This window comes from Triturus cristatus, chromosome 9 (assembly GCF_964204655.1).
Source record: "Triturus cristatus chromosome 9, aTriCri1.1, whole genome shotgun sequence".
Taxonomy (NCBI): domain Eukaryota; kingdom Metazoa; phylum Chordata; class Amphibia; order Caudata; family Salamandridae; genus Triturus; species Triturus cristatus.
The window spans coordinates 319,950,443-319,972,594 of NC_140592.1; the positions used below are offsets into that span (position 1 = coordinate 319,950,443).

Genomic DNA, 22,152 nt, shown 5'->3' on the forward strand with positions numbered 1-22,152 from the left:
ACGACGGACGCGGAGCCGCAGACGACGCCTAGCGACGCGCAAGGGGTATTGCTGATGAAAAATCTTCCGGATCCAGTCTGACGCCTGGGGATATTCTAAGGTGAGGAATCTAACTAACTAATGTTTCTTACAGATACATCGTTACCGAAGGTAAGTAACTTGTTCTTTAATACAATGGGATCCGTGTAAAAGTAGTACCCGAAAGTGATTGTGTCGCTGGGCAGGGATCCTCACTTGCAGACCAAGGAGTGTGTATGGTCTGGAGTAGTATCTTCGAATGCCGGCAGCCCTCTTTCCGTCTCGAGGTACGCTTGAATAGTGCAGTGCTTACATTTAACGTTGTTGTGCCGGTGCGTGCATTCCACAATACAATCCGGCAGCTAGCCTCAGGCAAGTGTCGGGCGGTTGGGGGGGGGGGCGGCATCGCCAGCTTTAAACTTATCAGGAACGATTCCAGCTGCGGTGAGACGTTTGATTTGCTGTGAGCCGGCCTCTCTCTCCAACGTGAGGGAGAGGCCGCCAGCGCAGCGAGGCTCGATTTATGATGTGGCTGCCTAGCAGAGCAGAGTCCCGCCCTCAGGCTTACCCGGGGCCCCTGTCGCCTTGGGGCCCCCGAGTGCCACGTCAGGCTACCACCGCCGGCAGCAGTGCTGCAATCAGTGGCATCCAAACCGCATCCCGGTCCGGAGGTTACCTAATGGCTCAGTATGAAGCCCCACTGTTCATAACTCTTGGTGAGTAGATGTGGCTGGTTTAGGCTGGCAATTGTTGGTGCATACTTCGAAGCTTCAGGCCTGAGCGGCCAACTTGGTCCTCGGCCAGGCCACGCCCCCAAGAAATCGCAATTCCTAATGTACCAAATAAGAATAAATGAAATCACAATTCCTAATTGGTTTGGAAATTGACCTACCTAATGAAAGTGAATGAGGTAGGTCTCAATTTGTGAGCTATTAGGAATAGCATCCTCACTGGAATGGTGGCCTGCTGAGGTCAGCAGACCACCATTCTGTGATTTTCTTTTTAATAAAGCTAATTTTTATATTATTATTAATGTAGCCCGGTTTCCTTAAAGGAAAGCGGGATGCATTCAAAAAGAGAACTTTGAAGTCTCATTTTTTAGGAGTAAGCAGTGATCATTGGGACCCCCTTCCCTTTTGCAAATTGATTACCACCTCCTTCAAGGAGTTGATAAAGAGTTAATGTTTTGCAACTGGAATTCGGTCGCAAAACGTTAATACATCCCATTTAATTCTGCATTTGGAAGGGACAAGCAAAGCATACCCCTTCCAAAATAATGAAAGGCAAACACAAATTGTAATTTGATAATCTGTTACCGAATCGCAATTGGCGCTTTGAACATGGGTAAAAGCATTTTTGCGGTCCCACCGCAAAAATGCTTTGTACATATGGCCCTGTGTTCCTTAAGCTAGCAGCTTGGACAGTAGACCACATTTCTACCCCATTCGCACCATTTTAATTTAAACTTTCAGTACACTAACCCCAGGACCTGCTTCACAGTGGTTGGCTAAACTGTTTGACCGGATTCTGTTAGTTTTATTTCTCCAAGTCTGTAAGTTGGTGATGAATCACGCAGCATGCTTTACCGTTATCATTATTGCGTGACAGTGTTTCATGAGGGGCTTACAGTTTTTTTTTTCTTATATCTGTCTTCATGCCAGATTACATGTACGGCGGTTCATAGGACCGCCGTACGTGTGGTAGAGGTGCATTGACGGTCAGGGACTGCCGCACCTGCAGTCCGACTGCCGAAATAAGATTTTGGCGGTCGGACCGCCAAAGACCCGTTGCAACCGCGATCACAGGAAGCAATATGCTTGGTGGCCACTGCACCTCCGCCAAGCATATTACGACTTTACCCACAGCACGAGTTTCCCCACCGCCAGCTTTTTCATGGCGGTGAGTCCATGAAAGTGTGGCGGTGGGGAAAGAAAAGGGCCCCTAGAGGGCCCCCTGTTGCCCCTATGCATGGGGATGCATACAAGGGGCACATATGTGCTCCCCTGTATGCATGCACCCTCCAGTACCTGCACGGCATGAACCTCACAGTCCATGCCGTGCAGGTGTGGGCTGTGGCGCTCCCATTGCTTTGACTTTTGAAAGGCACCTACGTGCCAACTACCCAGATTACTACAAAACAACTTGTAATCTGGTGGGCAGCCGGCTGTCGACTTTGACAATCTGGGAGCAGGGCCCTGGCATGGTGGCCCGTTCCCGTACCGCCCAAGTCTTAATCAGGCCCGAAGTCTCCGGTTTAAGTCTGTGCTCTAATTTTGCTGCAAATAGAGTATGTGTTATATTCCTGACAGTACACAAATGATTCAGATCTTCTGGTTCAGACTTTGGTTAAAATTTGGTTTTTATCTTTTATCTTTTTTCTTTCAAGGATGTCAACAGTCTGAATTCTGTTTTGAAGAGATTTTAAGCTGTTCTATCTTTGATTTCTTTTCTAAGAGTGTGAATTTCAAAACTGAATTTATTAAACAGACAGAATAATGGACAGGAGTGTTTGTTTCTATTGCAGACCGGTTATGTTGATGTTGCTTTCTGTTCTAGATGATAATAGCTATGCTGGTACAAGGCTTTTGTATGTGACAAAAAAATCGGTAAATGTATGCATCGGAAAGACTTAGCATGTAGCTGATTCAGCCGACTCCAAAGCAAAGACTGATCTACTCTTAAGGGCCTGTTTTAAATCTTGGCGGTGTGTACTGTGCCAGTCAGGTTGGCAGAGGCTATTATGTCCGCACCCTGATTGACAGATGGGCCCCCTTATTGAGAAATCACCACCAACCCAGTGGTGATCCTGTACATTCACAGGAGCCACCCACAGCCACTGCAGTTCTTGTGAAGGCACTGAAAGTTTGGTGAGCAGCCATCATACTTCAGATGCCGTTCACCAAACTTTGTTTTTCAACAACACTTGTCCCTCCCCTCCCCCACACAACAACACTCCCAAACACCCTCCGGTTGTTGGTCATTAATATTTTTTTTTTGTTTGGATGCCAGGTTTGGCGGTACCGTCCTAAGGCAAAAGAAATCAGACTCAATGCTTTAAATAGCGCATTCAATGTAATGTTCTTATACAGACCGCATATACTCCATCAGTCTGTCAGTGTAGGTTTCTGATGGCGGAGTACCCTGTCTACTAAACTGTAAATCGGACCCTAACTTCTGGAATGCTTTAATCTTTGACAGAAGCTGTTGCCAACCTTATCAGATAAATATTTAAACATTGAGAATTTGGTTCCCTTGTTTAGGTGAGAGGATATATACTGATGCGGATATTAACCATAATGGGTTGGAAGGAGGAAATTGCTGATCTTGATACCTGTCTAATACACCACCTATGAATCTATTTGTTTTTCTGATTAGTGCTGTGTAAATAGAAGTTGGATTTCAAAGGTAAGTGAGAATCATAATGAGCCTCTGAAGAGTTCCAAATCTGGAGCCCTTGCACTGTGTTGTGGCGTAGTAGACTTACGATTGTGTTCTTAGAAGAATGGCTCAACCTTTTAAAATGACAGTTCTATAACCCAGGCTTCAAAAAAAAGAAATTGGAAGTGAGGAGCAATAGAAGATGGCTGTCTTTCAGACTTTTTCAGAATATGCATGTTGAGAGAGACGTTCAATTTGGAGAAAGTACGAATGGCTGCAAGTGCTGATGAAAGAGCAGATTCGCTTTTCACTTGCAAGAAGCTGTTGAACTAGAAACGCATGACATAATTGAGCGATCCACCAATCCTACGCCATGGGTCTTGTCCATAGTGGTAGTGCCAAAAAAGGACAGTGGAGGTGCTGTGCACATTTGTGTTGATATGTGCCAGGTCAACGAAGCAATTGAGGGAGAAAAACATCCTGGTCCACACATAGCGGACATGATTGGGCAACTGAATGGTGCCAAAATCTTCTCCCGCCTTGACCTAATCAAGGGATACCATCAACTAGAGTTGAAAGAAATTGTAGGTACTTAGCTAGTTTTAGTGCTGTCGGCTCTTACACAAGTGTGCCAGTTCCTTGCTGATGCAGGTCTCACTCTAATGCAGCAAAGTGTGATTTTCAGCAGACCAAGCTCACATTCTTTGTGCAAATATTCTCTGATGGGGAAATGACTCCTGACCCAGATAAAGTGCAAGCACAGTCAGCTACTTGGCCCCCACAAGATGTCCCCATGCTGCAATCCTTCTTAGGGATGGCCAGTTATTGCTCAAGATGTATTCAGGACTTAGCTACTGCGGTGTCTCATTGAGAGACTTGACAAAATGAAATGTCCCTTTCCAGTGCTCTGCTGAATATGATTAAAGCTCCAAAAGAATAAAACTTGTGCTTGAAAATGGAACAGAGATGGCCTATTTTGACCCCAAGTTGCATACTGAGATCGCAGTAGATGCGAGCCCAGTGGAGCTGGGGACAATCCTCGTTCAATATAATGGTCATCCGAAATCTCAGACACATTTTGACATATGCTAGTCCAAGCCCGTCTAACACAGAACATACTTATTCTCAGCCGGATAAGGAGAGTCTGGCTGTAGTGTGGCCTTTGAACATTTTTGTGTGTCTATACGGAAAATGTTTCACTATAATTACAGACCACCAGGCACTGATCACTATTTTTGGAAACCCGAAAGCCAAGATGGCCCCCCAGCATTGAGAGGTGAGGGTTGCACCTGCAAGAGTACGACTATGCAGTTGTACAGAAGCAGCTTAAAGATCCGAACCCTGCTGATACTTTTCACAAGTACTTCTACATCATCACAGTTCGACATCCAAAACAGCTGAGGAGTACATTAATTTCATTGTGCGGTCCAGCACACCAGCAGCACTATCCATTGAAAAGATTTTTGCTGCCACTAAAACCGATAAGAACATGCTCACTCATGGAAGAAGAATGCTTGACCTTTTGCTGACTGTTGAATTTCAAAAAATTAAAAAATGCCCACGATGAACTGCTGTGACCAGGTAAGTGTTGTATTGTGTGGCTCAAGAATAGTCATACCTGAGAGTCTAAGACAGCAAGTAATTGAAGTAGCCCATGAAGGATATTGTGGCATTGTAGCCACCAAAGAGACCTAAGAGGCAGAGTGTGACATTGACAATGTCTGACCTTCCTGCACATGCTTGGGAAAGGGTTGCACTTGATTTATTTGGGCCCTAAAAAATAGACATCCTCATGGTAGTCATTGATGAGTATTCACGCTTTCCTTTAGTAGAGGAGTTATCAACAACCCATAGGAAGGTAATCGAGCAACTGGATGACATCTTTTCAGCGTGGGATATCCCCACCATTCTCAAATGTGATGGTGGTCTGCCCGTTCAATAACAAAGAATTCAAGGAGTTTCTAGTCAGACTAAATGTCAAGCATCAGAAGAGTACACCTCGGTGGCCCCAAGCCAATCCCGTACCCAGGTGCAGCCAGCATTATTTCAAGTCATTATATGCTCAGTTATAACAGTCTATCTAGGCACAGCCTCAAATGCCAGGGCATACTGTTGCATACCCAGGAACAGCAAACAATGGCAGGCAGCCACCCAAATTCAAATGAAGAAACACAACCATTGCATGCCCATATTTAGCTGTGTATTCCAGTAGTTTTAGCTGTGTAAGTACAGGTACACCCTCAATTGCTGTGGTGTAGACAGAATGCTCAGTGCAGAGCCATGAGCACAGTTTAAGCCTTTATACTGAGTTCAGACTCCTTATGCTCTCTGCAGCCCATATCTGAGTGCAGGCTTCACATCCTTTTGAACCCCAGTACTGCCCAATGCTTTGTGCAACCCCTGATATTCATCTAAAAATAATCGATCCTGTTTATGTTCAGAATACTGGTCAGGAGGCAGTTGCTTGGTAAATTGTGTGTGATAAATGAGGAGCATTTGGACCTCCATTGCTAATAATGGCTGGCCAGTGGTACTGAACAGGTGGCAGAAGGCTACATCTGCCTTTAGCTTTTCACTCGCTCTCCTGCCAGTGTAAGAGCCATCATTTTGCCTGCGAGCTGTGCCAGTGTGCCCCACAGGGTAGAAGGAGCCAGAGCTGGACAGATGTGTTGCACCACAGTCAGGGTGACCAGACGTCCTGTATATTCCTGGACAGTCCGGTTTTAAAAGGACTGTCCTGGCGTTTTTCTTAATGATAAATAAATGTCCCGGCTTTTGGGACAAAGGTCACAGGCACCTAAAGCCTGAAAGCATTTAAGACCTGAATCGGTTTTTACATCCAGCACATGAGGAGATTAGCTGCATGCTCCCAGCAGAGGAGAGACCGTCTGAGCAGGGGGGCCCAGGGTGGAGGTCCTGCCGTAGGCAATGTTATGTGAAAGTGAAGTTGTCTGTCAAAAACCAGGACAGACCACACAAAGAAGTAAGACTACAGACCGTAGTCCTACTTTTATGTCTGGCCTTTCCCAGTTTTTGCCTCTCAAAATCTGATCACCCTAGCCATGGTTCCACAGTAAAACGAGTCCTCGTTAATAGGGCACCTCTGCTTGTGGATAATGGCGCCACTGGGAGAAAGGATACGCTGCTGAGGAGTGTCGCCTTGGCTGCATCACGTCAAGTAATTGTAAGTGTATTAATTGTGGTGGTAGGCTGCCTGTTCTCAGTCTTTCTTATCCCCCATTCTCCTCTTCAACACTAACGTGGCTTTGGGAGGAGCGAGCAAATATTTAAAAGTCTCATCGGTCGTCACTCGGGAGCAGATGGTCTGCTGAAGACCAAGTGGACGAATAGGGTGGAAACGGGGTTGGATTGGTAATGCGGGCACTAGGAAAATAGGCGAAGGGCCGGTAGCCGAATTCTAGCTGTGGGCTGCTTTTTTGGGCAGCCTGGCTGTCTGTTCTGTTAGGATGCCGCCAGCGGCCCAGTGGGGTACATCAAGGTACCATACTAGGAGAGGCGTGGTGAGTGTACAGACCCTTTGACGTGTGATTGGTTGAGAAAATTAGCTGAGCCAAAAAGCAAGGCTGCTTCTTCCTCACACGTGCTTTGACTGTCAGATTGTCCTACTCGGAGCTGAGGCCCGGTTTCAAGTGGGCCAATGTGCCTTTGTGCTTGGAGCCGTTCGCAGTGCACCTCTCACGGCCTGCATTGATGCAGGTAGCGCTTCGAGGCAATGGTGCCAGGCAGAACGGCTCAGGTTACGTGCGAGCGACTATCCGCATGGCCCCTGAGCATCGAGGAGAGATCGCGGTGTCAGACTAGTTTGGGAGCGGGTCAGTCTCTCCGTGTCAGACTGCGAGCTGGGATACGAGCAGGGTTCCGGGATTCACCGTTGAGCAGCGAGAGGGCTCATACTTGGGCAGTCACTGTCGAAGAGCCAGTTTCACCCTCTCACTATGAGCAGGGCAGGGGCACAGAAGGAAGGCCTTGTAAGAAGCTCAGAAAGGACAAGTGCTCCCTCCTGCTCAGTTCACTGGCTTGGCGCAGTCAGGCCGGGGTCTTCATCATGGGTCAGACAGCAGGTTGTGAGCTGGCAGCAACCTGCAGTGACAGTGTCGGGAGTGCTTTCGATTTCTGCTGGAGACAAAGAAGGGTTCTTGTTCCGAAACGGCACTGTGCATGCGTCAGGTAAGGGTGAGGCTCAAAGCACGAGGCCCAGCAGGATCCCAGCAGCAGCCTTTAGTTGCCAGGAGGTAGAATGTGTCATCGTCTGCCCGCAGTTTGGGCGCTTAGGCGGAAGTCGTGCTTAAGTTAATGGGAACAGTAGGAGCCCTGCAGCAGCGTGCGAACTACCCATGAGTTGCCATAGTGACAGTTCATTGCCAGTGTTGGTATGCCAATCACTGCCAGCCTGTAGGCATGGGACACAGCACGGTCCCAGCAGCGATCTGCAAGTTTCTGTAGCACAGTGTGTTTCTGTGTGAGTCTTTTTACAGGCCATACAGCAGGGACAGAGGAGTCTCGGACAAGTTAAAGAACATAGTTTATACTCTGGGACATCTTAAGGATTTTGGGGGCCCTGGGCCAATGATATTTTCAGGGACCCTTTTTGGAACCGCTTTACATTTATGATCCAATTTCAGCTCCTTCATGCCCTCTTTGAACAGGTCACTGACAGTGCACAGACACACGTGTCCTAATTCTAAATGTGTTTACATCAAATATTCAGGGACAGGGATGTGTGTTTTTTTTTTTTTTTTTTTTGAAAATTTTTATTGTGCAGAAAGAAGGGTACAAGCACGGGCCTACAACCGCCTGGGCCGGCCGCTAGTAGGTAAAAAGTTCAAACAGTGCAAACACAATGACTGGCCCACCGGGGCTCCGCACCCTACAGAAGCTCAGACTGCACAGAAAGGAAAATCAGGATACACCCTTTTAACATAAATAACAACTTTAAAACAAAAAGCGAGGCAAGAAGACATGAGATGGGCGTCGGACCACAGCAGGGGCACTTCCATACCCGACCACCCGATGGCAGTCAAGAATAAGAGGAACTAAGAGGTAGGGGGGGGGGGGGGAGAAACGGGAATACCAAATCTATAGTGTGTTTTTGAATATTTTAACACATCTGTATCTCACTAATATTACTACAAATAGTCTCAGTGACACCCTTCCATTTCTCATATGTGAGGTCCTGTTTTCAATATAAACTTTTTTTATGGATGTTTCATCAAACATAAACACAACATTTCTCTGCAAAATGTCTGCAATAGACTCTCGCACATCACCCACATTTAAATTAAATGAAAGGAAATTGGTATAACAATCTGTTATTATTCTGTTACTGAATTATTCAAGGTCATCCGGGTAAGCCTCTCTACAGAACAGAGCTGGGTCTATCGGGGATCCCCCTAAAATGCTGGGGCCCTAGGCCAGATCCCACTTTGCCCATGCCTTAAAACGTCTCTGTTTATACTTTCTCAGCCTCCATGCTCTGCAGCTAGTTGCAACGTGTTTGGTCGGGGCCTCGGTGTAGGCTTCATTACTGGGTTGAAAGAGGTGATTAGTAAGTGCGGGGTGCTTCGTGATATGCATGTTGATTGGGGACAAAGAGTGCATGGCATTATCTGCCACGTACACTCTAAACCTCGAGCACCTACACAGATTCATGTATCATACTTAACCTTCTACTGAAGAACCCACTCATCTGTTCAATCATCGACCCATTTATTCACCTGTGCTCTCACTCGACCTCCAATTTACCCATCCATGCACCTGCTCAACTGTGCCTTAAAAATCAATAGATCTTTTCTGGGCCTACATTTTGAGTAACTTCATCAACGTACTGTACACTCTGGTCTTCACTTAACCTAGTTTTCTTTAAAAGTGAAATAAATATTTGTTTTGCAGGCGTTTCCATTTTCTCAAAATGATTCCATTAAGCCCGGGTTGGTGGCTCAGTGGAGTAATGCAACCATTGCAGCGATCTGTTTGGCCCAACGGTCACAGGTTTAAAATCCGGAAGGGTCACTCAAACTTTCATTGTTATCCGAGTGGTTAAGTGGAAGCCATTGAGTTGAAGAGCAATACATCTATTAATTGCTAGTAGTTCTAAGAGATCTCCATGCTCTCCAAATATGTGTCCTGTACTTTTTTGTTTACTTAACTTTTATCATGTGATGCAGCAATATTGGGGTTGCATTCAGACAGATATGATGGTGAAATCGATGTGACTGGTTCTGGCCACACACTATCGCCTTTTCCCTTGCAGGACTGATATGAATGATCCTGCACCAGCCCAACCTGCCTTCCAGAGGTGATACAGACGAGTACTGGGCTGTTATAGTATTTTAGTTAATGAATATTAACCAGCCTTATCCAAAGTCAGCTTGTCATGCAACTGACCTTTTACAGGTGATCCTGTACGCAATTGACTATTTCTCAGATCTGTAAACCTTCCACTGGTAATGCTATCATGTGATAAACTCTACTCACCTTGCTAGAATGATCCGTACAGGTAACTGCAGTGCTTGCTGGTTTCCCCATAGCGTGTGCAATACCTGCAGCTAGTCACTTTTTTTTTTTTAGGTGGTCCAGCCTGGGCAGCGCATGCACTGCTGCGAGCCATGCAGTATTGGAGTATGGCTTTGAAGCCCTGCCCATATTTTTAATTGGCTGGTTTCATTCTCCTTTGCAAACGCTGGCTTCCAAGTCGTTATTAGGCTTGTTAGTCCCTCCTTGGTACCGCTTTCTCTGCATTTGTAACCTCCCATGGCGACTGGCCCTTTTACTTCTGTTGCAACACGGTTTGTCTTATTTAGTCTGTAAGCCCTATTTTCTTTAATGAGTTTCTCCTACAGCACGCACAGTGTGTTTTCCTTACATTCAGCAAGCCATGCACGCTTTCACTTTCAAGCATCCCCGGACAATGGCGGCTGCTTCTTTAAAGTGAAATATGTCTTGCATTTAGTAGAGTTTGAGCTCTTGCCATTGTAAATGACAATAGCTTAAACTCTCGTAAATGCGATTCCTGTTGCTTTGCAAATGCTTGCCTTATCTAGCAATACAAGGGTTTCTGAAACTTGTACTTTCACTTTTTTAATTTAAGTGTAAGCTACCACATTTTAACACCTATAACAGTGTTTGGTAACCAGCTTGAAATGGCTGTGGGTTTGCAACTTGACATGGAATCACCAAGTAGATATGTGACTAGCTGCTCTCCAGCCCTTTCAGAGGAAGGCTAAGGAGATGCAGTCGAGAAAATACAAACTATATTACTAGCAAGTCAGACAAGTTCTGGCATACACTTACAGATTTTCTCACCCGTTCCATTTGGCTCTGAAAGGGTATAAACCTGCAGAGTTTTTCAAATTCACTGAGACTGCAACTGGCAAATACATTTTTGGTTTATTTGGGTTGCCTCAATATTTTCACAATTGCATGCTGCCTATTAGCTATATCGAAGCTGGTCTACATCCATGCCCTACCAGTCATGCCCTCCTTCGCACATTAATGCATCCATCCATCCATCCGTGTACTCATGGATTCGTCCATCAGTGGACTTGCTCACCAGTAGATTCATTCATTCAATTCCTACTCGTCCGTGTTTCCTCAAACTCTCCAACTCGTTTTTCCACTTGTCCTGCCCAATAGCACAAACACAAACTCCACATTCGTGAAGTTTCATTGTAACTTCTCAATCAGCTTTGTTGATGCTTTTTAAAAAGAATCAACTGGGTGACTTACTTTACTTTTTAGCAGTGTGCTTATACATTTAAGGAATAATTGAGCACAAATCTAGTGTGCTTCTCTTATGGCAGCAGCACTGGAGCAGGCCCATACACGCATGTGACAGATGCCCAGTCAATTTAGGGTGGATCTACCCAAAACCACTGGCTCTTTGTGATAGTACCGAGGGAGCAGGCTTCTTCTTTGTGCATGGTTTACCTGTACTGCTGTACTGTACTTTAGGGTGACGTCAGTGGATTCAAGTAATTGTGTCTCAAAACGGCTTGCATCCATTGAAAATTCTTCCTTCAGTATCGAACTGTGATTCAGTGCAAGAATTCTGCCACGCACCTTAGCACTTGGCAGTAGCTGCTCGGATCACCTGCTTGTGCACCAGCTGGAGGTTGGCTCTGGAAGCTACCACATCCTTCTTAGTTACAATATTAGTTTGATCACTTTAGAATCCACGTATGTGCTGTTGGAAAGATCAGCACCATGGTGCAGGAGGTCAGTTTTGGCGGAACAGGGCAGCCTGAGCAGTGCAGAAGCCTTACATAAAGTGAGGTTTGCCCCTGCAGTAACGAAGGAATTGCAAGGCAATGTGGGATGGCAGTTGAACCTAGTTGGAATATTTGACACCCTGTTCGTAATATCTCTACTTTGAATAGTGCGTATTTCTTAACTGAAGGTGGAACATGGGAAAATGCGACCTATGGGGAAAACAGAAAAGCATTTCATTCAAAATAAGGATCAAGTTTAAGTGGTCCACCACTGGCCTTTCCCAGCCCTGGTTACGGGAAAAAGAGCTACAGATGGTGCCAGAATACAGCATTATGAGTTCTGTCTAAAAAATGATAGCGGTCTTGTTTCTCCTTTAAATTCAGGATTGGGGTTTTCTTTAGATATCGTGTAACCATCAGTCGATTCGGAGGCATAGAGAGACTTGTTTGGGAAATATTATTATCAGAAAGACCATACCTGACAAGGAGTGGAACCAGGAAATAACGCAGAATGTTTTTCAATTGTTGCTGCAGAAAACCACAAATTACCCTTCCATGTACTCTAGAGATTCTTTACTTTTTGGGATGATAAAGGCAACATGTATACTGTTCTTACAGTCTCTCTTTCAGGCAGGTTTATGTGAAACATGGTGCAGCATCTAGGCACCACAAGAGCTGGCTCTTGCATTTAAATGTTTGTAATTGCTAACGTATTCAAAGAAGTGGGTTTCTTCTACACATTGAATGCTTTAAGAGAGCCGTAATTTGTATGTATGTTGATCAGTTATAATTTATTGCAAATCAGCCTGTTCTTGGAATACTGTTTCCTTTGGTGGTCGTTTGTTTCTTCTACCATACATGATATGGTTTTCATGCAACGGAGTCCATTAAGGACTCCAACATACCCATGTAGTGGCATAGAAAAGTGGAATAAGGTGTTAGGGGCGTACCAGCATATCTTTACCATAGGACAAATCCAGATTCCAGTGGAATCTGCAGCAGTTTGAAGGAATAAAGCCTGATCTGCTTTTTGTTTCGCTAGCCATTTAGAATTTTCATTCATGGAAACTTTTTTTTATTATAGGTGTACCTTCCGTTGATGGATGCTGCTGCATGGCACTTCAAGGAATGCACCACTATTGGAAGCCTGCTTGCCAATAACAGCTTCACTACTTCAGTTTGCCCTTTTTAGGATATTATCCTAGCTGCCCCTACCGCTTCCGGGGTAATTGTACAGGAGAAGTGCTGAAGATTCTGCGCAAGCTTATGTTCAGAGGCTCAGTGTCTGAAGTGATTCACTGTATTCATCGTCCTGGAATACCTGTCAAAGGTAAGAACTTCTTTGAATGAATCATGGTGCACAGCCTTCAAGGACTTGCATGCTCGTTGAAGGGTCCACGCCTTAACTTTTTTTTTATTTTCCTAGGATTCGATTATAGATATATTTCTATTGTACAAAATTACAGAATCGTTTGTACACCTTGTACTAGTTGTTGAACACCGAGGGGTAGCTGCTGCACTCTAATTATAATATAACAATTGAAAGCAGTATGCTCACAGAAACCTTATAAGTAGGGGATATACATTGTCCTAAAACAAATACATCTTGACAAATTTAGCTTGTGCTAAATCTGAAGGAAAACAGTTGTTGGAATTTCCTCAACTGTATGCCTAGTACGGCATACAAAATTACCATTAATGGATTTTACTTCAGATTTAGCTACAGGAATCGTAGGAGTTTTTTACCCATCAACTCTAAATCAAGCTCTTGGTGTTTGCATTGTGCAGATTTCATATTCAATTATGCGCAGTAGTACATAACTTGCAAACAAAACTTTACATTTCCAGTTTGGTTCATATTGAAGGGGGGACTATGATGTATAGCGAATAAGTCCTGTAACAGTTTATTTTGGTCAAGCCAACTGCATCTTATAGAGGCTTCTGTTCTGTAGCCACTTATAAATATTTGTAAAATTAACAGTGACATTTAACTGGCACACAGCCATCTTGGGGTTTTATTATTTACGAGACATTCTCTGCTGGCGTCAGTCTCGTGATCCTGCTTTTAAATGGTACGCAACTGTTACTATTTTAACAAAATCCAAGCCCAGTGTTAAAAAGTCAGAAATACCATTGCACTTTATAGACAAGTCAGGCTTTCTTTTAACTCCACCAAGCCAAAGGTCTTTCCCTTCCAAATTGTTCTCGCCGCTCCAGGTTCAAGAAGCAAAAGCATACTCTAGTTCCAAAAAGATTCTAATTTATTTTTGGGAAATGTTTAAGAAAAAAAAAGAACTCAACTCAAAGTAACATCTTGCAAACCAGTGCAGCACGCAAAATCCGCAAACATTTCCATACAGATTTTTTTTATATTAAAATTAATATATTGGCAGTCACAGCTGCAGCATGAACACGGTTCCAGATGTGCTACATAACCATTATGCACTAAAATATCTACACCCATAAAATATGCCACTTTGATTTATAACTATTTCTGTATTCTGTCTGCTGTACAGTCCTCTGTTCTGACACTGGCTTATAGCAATAAACTGCACACAGAAGTTATAATCTTTGTTGACATTGCATTTATAACTAGTTAGTATCCATGACCTTTAGAGTTGAATAGTGAATTGTGTTCTGATACTTTACCTCATATTCATCTTTTTGTTGTAAAAGCAGCACTTTAAATCCAGGGATAACAATCCATGGCAAAGCCAATGGGTCACGCCTATGCTCGAGCTATTGGCTTTGGCGATGTGTTTTAGCCAAATTGTACACAATTGTGGTTGCTGTTCAGCATGGCTAAAACTTAGTGGAGTGTGGTAGTGTCGTGGAGTGGGGTAGAGTGGCGTAAAGTGGAGTGGAATAGTAGCTTAGAATGTCGTGGAGTGACATAGTGTGGTACAATAGACTATAGTGGTGTGGAGTAGTATAAAGTGTCGTGACATGGAGAATAATCGTGGTGTGGGGTAGAGTGATATGGCGTGGAGTAGAGTGTTGTTGAATGGCATAGAATGGAGTAGTCTTGTATAGTGGAGTGCTGTTGTGTGGAGTGGCGTAGAGTGAAGTAAAGTGGAGTGACATAGAGTGGTGTCATAGAGTGGTATGGAGTAGAGTTTTGTGGAGTGGTGTAGAGTGGAATGGCATAGACTGGAGTTGAGTAGAGTGGAGTAAAGTAGCGTAGAATGTCAGAGTGGAGCGTAATATAATAGATGGTCGTGTCATGGAATGGCATCGGGTGGCATGTAGTGTCTTAGAGTGGCGTGAATTATCATGGAGTGGCATGGAGAGAAAGGCAAAACAAATTCACATACAAGAAATCGTCCTTGCACAATTGCTGTCGAGTACAAAGCTCCTGGAACTCTGCCCACAAATGCACATTTTATACTTCAACAAGCATAGCAAAAACTCCCCGTACCCTTAAAAAAATATGAATGTGACCTTGTGTAAGGTGGTCATGTAAAGTGCTCCAATACAGTCTGGTCTAGTTTGCGCTATTTTAAAATGGCAAAAACCGAAGACAGGTACCTCAATTACAGTGTGAACAGTGGATGGACTCTAATTAAGAGAAATCAATTTGTACCTCGTCCACGCGCCACACAAAGAAATGGAAGTGAACCAGGAACTGATGCTTGGATGTGCTGCCGAATTAGAAGGCAGCAAAGAAGAGTGATAGTGATGCCAGCAAGTGGTAAGTATTGGGTGGGCTAAACACCTTTTTTAGGAATTTTTTTTTGTGGTCTGGCGTTAGCAAAGACCTTTATGATTTTACCAAAGTATGTATAATATTTTTACATTTAGGGGCTTTCAGCCACCTCTCTTTATCCATTGGTCTGCTGTTGTCATTCACATTTTGCTTCCACCCACTGCACCATGTGGTGTAGGGCAGTGTGCCAACGTCCTTAAGTCACTGGTTAACTTCACTATCAGTAACTGCATTTTTCCCTCTCACAAGGAGCACATCTGCACACAAGCTAGTTTCCTTCAGTGCAGTATTTTTATTTTTAATCTCCTGTTAATTCTGTTGTAAAGTGCATCTGCTTCTTCAACAGGCTTTGGTGACCATCTTTTGATTATTGCAGCAAACAGCAAAGTACTCATTCGAATTTTCAAGTGAAGAATTCTGTTTTTTCCACAGGGAAGATTTCATCTAAGAATGGTTCAAAGCAGCGGTCTTCTTTGAATACCGTAAAACTTATTAACGGTGGACCTGCGCAGCTTATTTTCAGTTGATGTATATAGGACAAGTACGTTTTTATTACCAAACCAAAACTAACCTTGGTAATACTTTTCGGGTGAAGCTAAAGGTCTTCCAATCCAATGTTATAAAGAACATTTGATATATGTGCAAACCTGGGTAGAAAGCAATAGTTTCGGTTCTTCATTATATCAGATAATGTGTGTTTGAATGAACCAGGCTCCTCTCTGTACCAGATACGGATCCAGTATTTTTACAGATGCTAGGGCAATGCAATCCTCCATTTTTTTCTGCTTGCCCCGTATCAATCGGCGTTCCATGACCCAAGTGAAGTACGTCATAAGAAGATGTTCTTGGTGATTGGAACAAATGGGGTTTTTCTAGGCCCCCAAATCTCAGAACCATATATGCTGGCATCCCTGGCTTTCATTTTATATTGCAGCGTAACCAAACCTATCGACAGTTTCCACACAAGTTTGGAAATCTCAGCACCACACCAGCTTGCTGGTCCAGAACAGTATTACTTTTGGACAACTGTGGGCCACACAGCAATCTGTCCTCCAGATTAATTCCCAAGCAGTCCTAGGTGGTCACGAGATGTAGCTGCTTATTGTAAACCCTAAGGTTGCTCGAAGTTTGTTATTTTGGTTAAGAATCATATACTTGGTTTTTCCAACATTGATGGTGAGGCTTCTGGTGGCACAAAATGACTTGAAACCTGCCAGAAGACAGCGCATCGCTAACTCAGTTTGCGCCATTAGCACCATGTCATCCGCAAAGAGCAGTAATGGTATTGGCTCTTTATTTTTTTTACCCCATCTAAGTCAAGTTTCAGTACTGTTTTTACAGCAAAACATAAATATACAGTACACGGAAAGACACAAAGTGTAAAATATCAACAGAATAAATACCAGCGACAGAGGATAAAAATTCATACTCTATACACAAAAATGAATCGATTTTCCTGATAATAAAAGCTACTCTTATAAAATTTAAAAATGCTTAACAAATATCTAGTGAACATGTCAAAACACAAGAACCTCCTCATGCTGTCTCCGTTTTGTGTTGCATAAAATAGGCACCACAAAGGATGGCTGAGGGGCTGAATACGAGGTGCAAAACAGTGTAAAGTGACTTGTACTTTGCTGAAAGATGTTAATCACAGAGACGTGGAGGTAACTCGTGGTGCCAAGTACCTGGAATGGGGGGGAAAGCAAACTTAAAGTGCATTGTGCATAATCTGAGCAGGGTAAGATAAAAACGATGTGTAGGGTTCACAATCCAGTCTGTCATTTTCCAAACTCATTGATACTAACCAGTATCTTACATTTGACTCCTTACACTGTGCCCTCTCCTGACGCAATTTCATACCATTATTGAGATAACGCTGTTTGACTTCTTCTTTATGTTTAAGCGCAATCTTATGTGTATTTTTGTATAGCTCTGGGAGGCCTAGGGTCTCGAAAGGTTTCCTCGAATAGGAGAATCTAGGCCCCTTTTTGTATAATGTAACAATTATCAATTTACTCCAAGAAAGTGTTATCTCCTCTTAGGACAAGATTTGTTAAACAACCTAGTTAATAAAGTTGACCATAGGATTAAATGATTCCAGTAGACATCTGTTGGAATTTTGTCTGGTCCAGGAACTATGCACGTTTTTGGGCTCGATTAGCTTGAGCAACTTCTTTTTTGGTGACTTCATCGACTAGCCCCAATTTTAAGTGATGCAAACAAACACCTGATGGTAACTAGGGAAGTACCAGGGTTTGGTGTAACGGCCATGATTTTTGGATTGGTGTGCTGATTTCAGGTTTTCACTCATGTGTACCTTCAGGTCAACTTTTTTTCGATTTTACTTGACGTGTTCAAGGAAATATTATCTTTTAACAGTACCTGATTCTGTATGACTAAGCCGTTCGTTGTAAATGATTTTTTTTCTCGTATGTTCCGATAGAGAATTGCAAAGTGATTGATACAGGTTTGTGGGCTTATATTCAGCTCTAAATTCTTACGGGGGACCCTCGCAACCCCATCTTATAATCTCCCCAAATTTTCTGGAATTTGTGAGTTAATGCATCATGTAAAGCTGTCGAAGTTTCAGAGATTGATTTTCTTTTTATATTTTATCAGTTGTTTGTACTGGTTTCGAGTTTTGTGAAAGTGCTGCTAGCTGCTGTTGGACAGCTGCCGATTTTTCAAGGCTAATGACGAGAACCTTTTTAATTTTAAGCACTTCATATGGTACCAGTCCAACCAATGTGTGGAATAGATCCCAGGAGAAACACAAGTTTTGCTTTTTCTTACTGCAGCTGTATATGCCAATAGATCTTCGAATATTTTCAGTGCCGATTCCCCCATTTCGGAGTCTGCGTTACTAGGCAGAGCATGCAGGACCACCCATTTAGAACTTAAAGTGTACATCTTTTGATAACATATTATTGATAACAACAATGTTCTTCCTTTTTGGTTTCAAAGCTACATTTTGACCATCTACAGGTTGTTTTGACTGATAAGCGAAAAAGCTCGGTGCACTTTATCCGAAAGTCGAGGATCGTGATTGCTTTCAATTCTTTAATGCACTTTCATACCGGCTACCAGGGGCATGCTTCGATGTTAATGGTCATATAGTCGATAACCCTTACCTGTTTCCAGATCTGAATGTACATTTTGGGGGATCGTCAGACAGAGCTTGGCCATTCAGTGGATGTAATCACCCTTCAACTAGAGTTTCAAAGATAGATTCACGTTTGCTTGTACAAACGTAGTGCTCTTTGTAAAGTAAAGGAATATTCCATGCACTGTCTTCATCCTTTAGCGTGGGATTCAGCACTAAAGGGTGCATTTTGGAGTTAGTCACCACACACTAACATGCATTCATTTTTGACAGTCTGGGGCCCTCAGTTTATACTTTTTATTGGAATCTTTTTTATCACAGTGAACCATAGAGCCATGAGTTGTTCTTTGAATACGCCATATATCTGGTTTAACTAGGGCCCACCCTCCTGAGGGGAAATATACATTAATTATCTTTAGTCACCTCTCCTGGTTTCTTAGCTCCACGGTTTGTGTGTTCTCATTGGTTTTAGTATGTATCACTTCTGCATCAAAAGCCAACAAGGTTCTTACTCAGGTAATCAAACCTCCTATGGGTCTGCCTTTTTGTTATGTTCTTTAGCGAGTAAATGGTTAACTATTCATCAAGGTCGAAGATCTCAACAACCCACGTTTATTGAAAACAGCAGGTGTCCTGTTTTATAAAAGCCAACCAATCCTTATCGTCCATTTTTGACCTTCTACCTGGTACAATCCACCTCCATACATTAAGGCCTGCTGATCTTTCAGTTAACGCATTAGACATTCTGGTTTTATCTTGTAGGCGATGTAGGAAGCTGGTTCTCTAGATAGTGTACTAAAAAGAAGTAAAGTGTGCAGAGAGTCCTGTGGGTCCCCAATTGTTTTACAGAGGCTAAAGTAGATAGTACTAACATTCTCTTTTGTGGTAGTGTGGGCAGGCAGTTAGGCTTATCAGAGGGTAGTGCTAAGCATTTGTTGTACTCAGAGGCAATAAATGAGACACACACTCAAATAATAAATCTGAGACCAATTAAAAAAAAATAACCATTCTTTTTATATATATTTTTGAACCAAGAACCACGTTCAAAGGTAAGTACTGTGTTTCTTATCAATTTTCAAAGATAAGCAAATAGTTCAAAGTTGTGCGCAATTATGCATCATGCAATCCAATGGGAGGAAAAAGCAGGTAGGTGGGTAAAGGACACAGCACAGACAGTTGCAGGGGTTTACCTTCTGGGTTTAGAGAAGCAGGAAGTTTAAGGTCCAATGTTCTATCAACAGTTCAGCGGGTGCGTTCCGAATTTCGCAGGAAGTTGGTAGGTGGCGCGCTACGGGGAAGGGGGACCCGCTAAATATAGGCTGCACAAGTGGACTTGTGGGCAAGTCTGCGAGCTCTCAAATGGGGGGCTAGGATCGCAAGGGCCTCAGGGACAAGGGAGCACTGCCGATTAGTTGAGGTTAGGGTTGGGATTTTTAATAACGTCCGGAAGAATGACGCTCGTACAATTGCGTGAGCTGTCTATGGACCTGTATCGCAACGGTGCTGCCAGGTCGGGGGAATAACCCGATAACCCCCGGGAGTGTGTGAATCACAGGATCCACACTGTAAAAGTAGGCACAGTCCTGGGCACACGTGATGAGGGTATTATAATGTTGACATCAGTTTCAAAGCGTTACGTGAAAGCAGTGGTCAACACCAGTAGAAGTTCAGAAAGTTTGTTTATATATAGCAGCAACGACTGTGTTGATCAGAACAAAAACCAGCCGACACGTGTTTCGTCACTAGGAGAGGTCCCGTGACTCATCCGGGCTGGGGAGGATACAAAACATGAGGGTGAGTGGAAGGAAGGGGTACAGTAGGGTAACCTAGTCGTTGACTACACAGGGGAAGTGAGGAAGGGATCACCCTAGGTGTGGCTGCAAGGAGGGAAGCGTTACCATGCTTTTCCCGTGCCTTCAGCATGAGCTTTGACTCTTGAGCGGCACATTCACAAGAGTCACCTATTATCACACGTGTCGCACAGTGCTTTCTCTCTTCCCTCCTTGCAGCCACACCTAGGGTGATCCCTTCCTCACTTCCCATGTGTAGTCAACGACTAGTTTACCCTACTGTATCCCTTCCTTCCACTCACCCCATGTTTTGTATCCTCTCCAGCCCTGATGAGTCACGGGACCTCTCCTAGTGACGAAACACGTGTCGGCTGGTTTTTGTTCTGTTCAACAGTCGTTGCTGCTATACATAAAGAAACTTTCAGAACTTCTACTGGTGTCAACCACTGCTTTCATGTAACGCTTTGAAACTGATGTCAACATTATAATACCCTCATCACGTGTGCCCAGGACTGTGCTCACAGCCGATTAGTTGTTACCGCATCAGCACTGGCTGGGTGCGGAGCAGGTAGGTTGGCAGGCCCTGGTGCATAAAGGGGCTCCTCGCGGTCAGGGGTCAAAAACTGGCAGGGGCAAATTGTGGACTGCTGGGCCACTCTTGAAGGTCTTGTTGTCCCTTGGCGGCTGCTGGGCTCTGGTACAGTTGGGAGTCACGATTGGACTCTTAGATGTTGATCTTGGTTGCAGTGTTTCCGGTACCCTGGAGATTGGTACTGCACGGCTCCGGTCTGTCCTGGTGCCTCCACACTTGGTGGGGAGACAGATCTGACCTTCCAGAGCATGAGTACCTCTTCCCGGTCGGTTGCTGCGCCGGTCAGGCCGGGGAGCTGCAAGTCGGTGGACTAGACGCTGTGGTTTCGGTGCCAGCCGTCTGCAGCGGAGTAGCTCCTATACTCCAAGGGAGTTCTTGGACAGTTTGCGAAGGCTGGTAGTCCTCTGGGGTTCTTAGAGGCAGCAGGACAAGACAGTTCACCTCTATTGTTGAGTCTTAAAGCGGCAGGCAGGGGTTTGTGTCAAACTCTGCGGCAGGCAGTTAGTTCTTGGGTTCAGCAACTCTTCTTTTGTCCTCTTCATCTTTAGGTCTGTTGAATCCGAAGTTCAGAATCGAGAGGTGCCACCTAAATACTCAATTTAGGGGCATTAAGGGGAGTACCGGGTAGTAGCCAATGGGCTGCCTACCTGTAGGGAGACTACACCCTCTATATGACCACTTCCTGTGGGAAGTGGGCATAACCCTGACCAAACTAGGCTAATTGTCTCCAATACACGATGGAGGATTCAGAAAAGTGGGGTCCCATCAGCTGCCCGCTCTAAGGGTGGTGCTGGCTGAATGTAGGCACACCTCCTAATCTAACTAATTTTCCTACCTGTCTTGCTGCCAAAAAGTGGGGTCAGGACAGAGTGGGTGGGCACCTCCACTATCTAGAGAGACCCGGGGTGCATATCAAAGGCGGCAGTGCCGTTGAAGCTTCCCGGCTTTGAATGTCCATCCTACTTGGAGGAGTTGTGAACCCCCTCCGCCCAGTGCAGGCTTTGTTCCTGCCTCCGAGAGTGAAGACTTCCCCTCAGGTGGTCAGAAACCTGTCTATGGTGGCTGGCTGGTCGAGACCGGTCCGTCAACACACAAGTAGTCGCTAGGTTTTCAGGAGGCTCCTCTTAGGTGTCCTCTGTGTGTATTTATTAATAAATCCAGGACTGGCGTCAGTGTGGGTTTATTAAGATGAGGTGTTTGGTACCAATCACCTTGGGGTACAGTTAAGCCATCATGTAGGTGGGGAACTTGTAAAGACGAGTGTCCAGCCCCTCGTAGTGGCTTCCCTGTACACCGTTACCATCAAAGGGTGAACTTAGTTATCACCGGGGCAC

General features: G+C 44.3%; 1 protein-coding gene across 4 annotated transcripts in view; it reads left to right on the plus strand.

Annotated features, from left to right (window-relative positions):
- Positions 1-22,152, plus strand: part of IP6K1 (inositol hexakisphosphate kinase 1) — a 293,451-nt gene that overhangs the window by 60,923 nt on the left and 210,376 nt on the right. For all 4 annotated transcript variants that reach the window (XM_085625033.1, XM_085625031.1, XM_085625034.1 and 1 more), the window contains exon 2: positions 12,709-12,954. Coding sequence is in view for 1 of the 4 variants with exons in the window: in XM_085625031.1 (XP_085481157.1) it covers positions 12,891-12,954 (64 nt within the window). In the remaining 3 variants the exon portion in view is untranslated. The remainder of the gene's footprint in view (positions 1-12,708; positions 12,955-22,152) is intronic.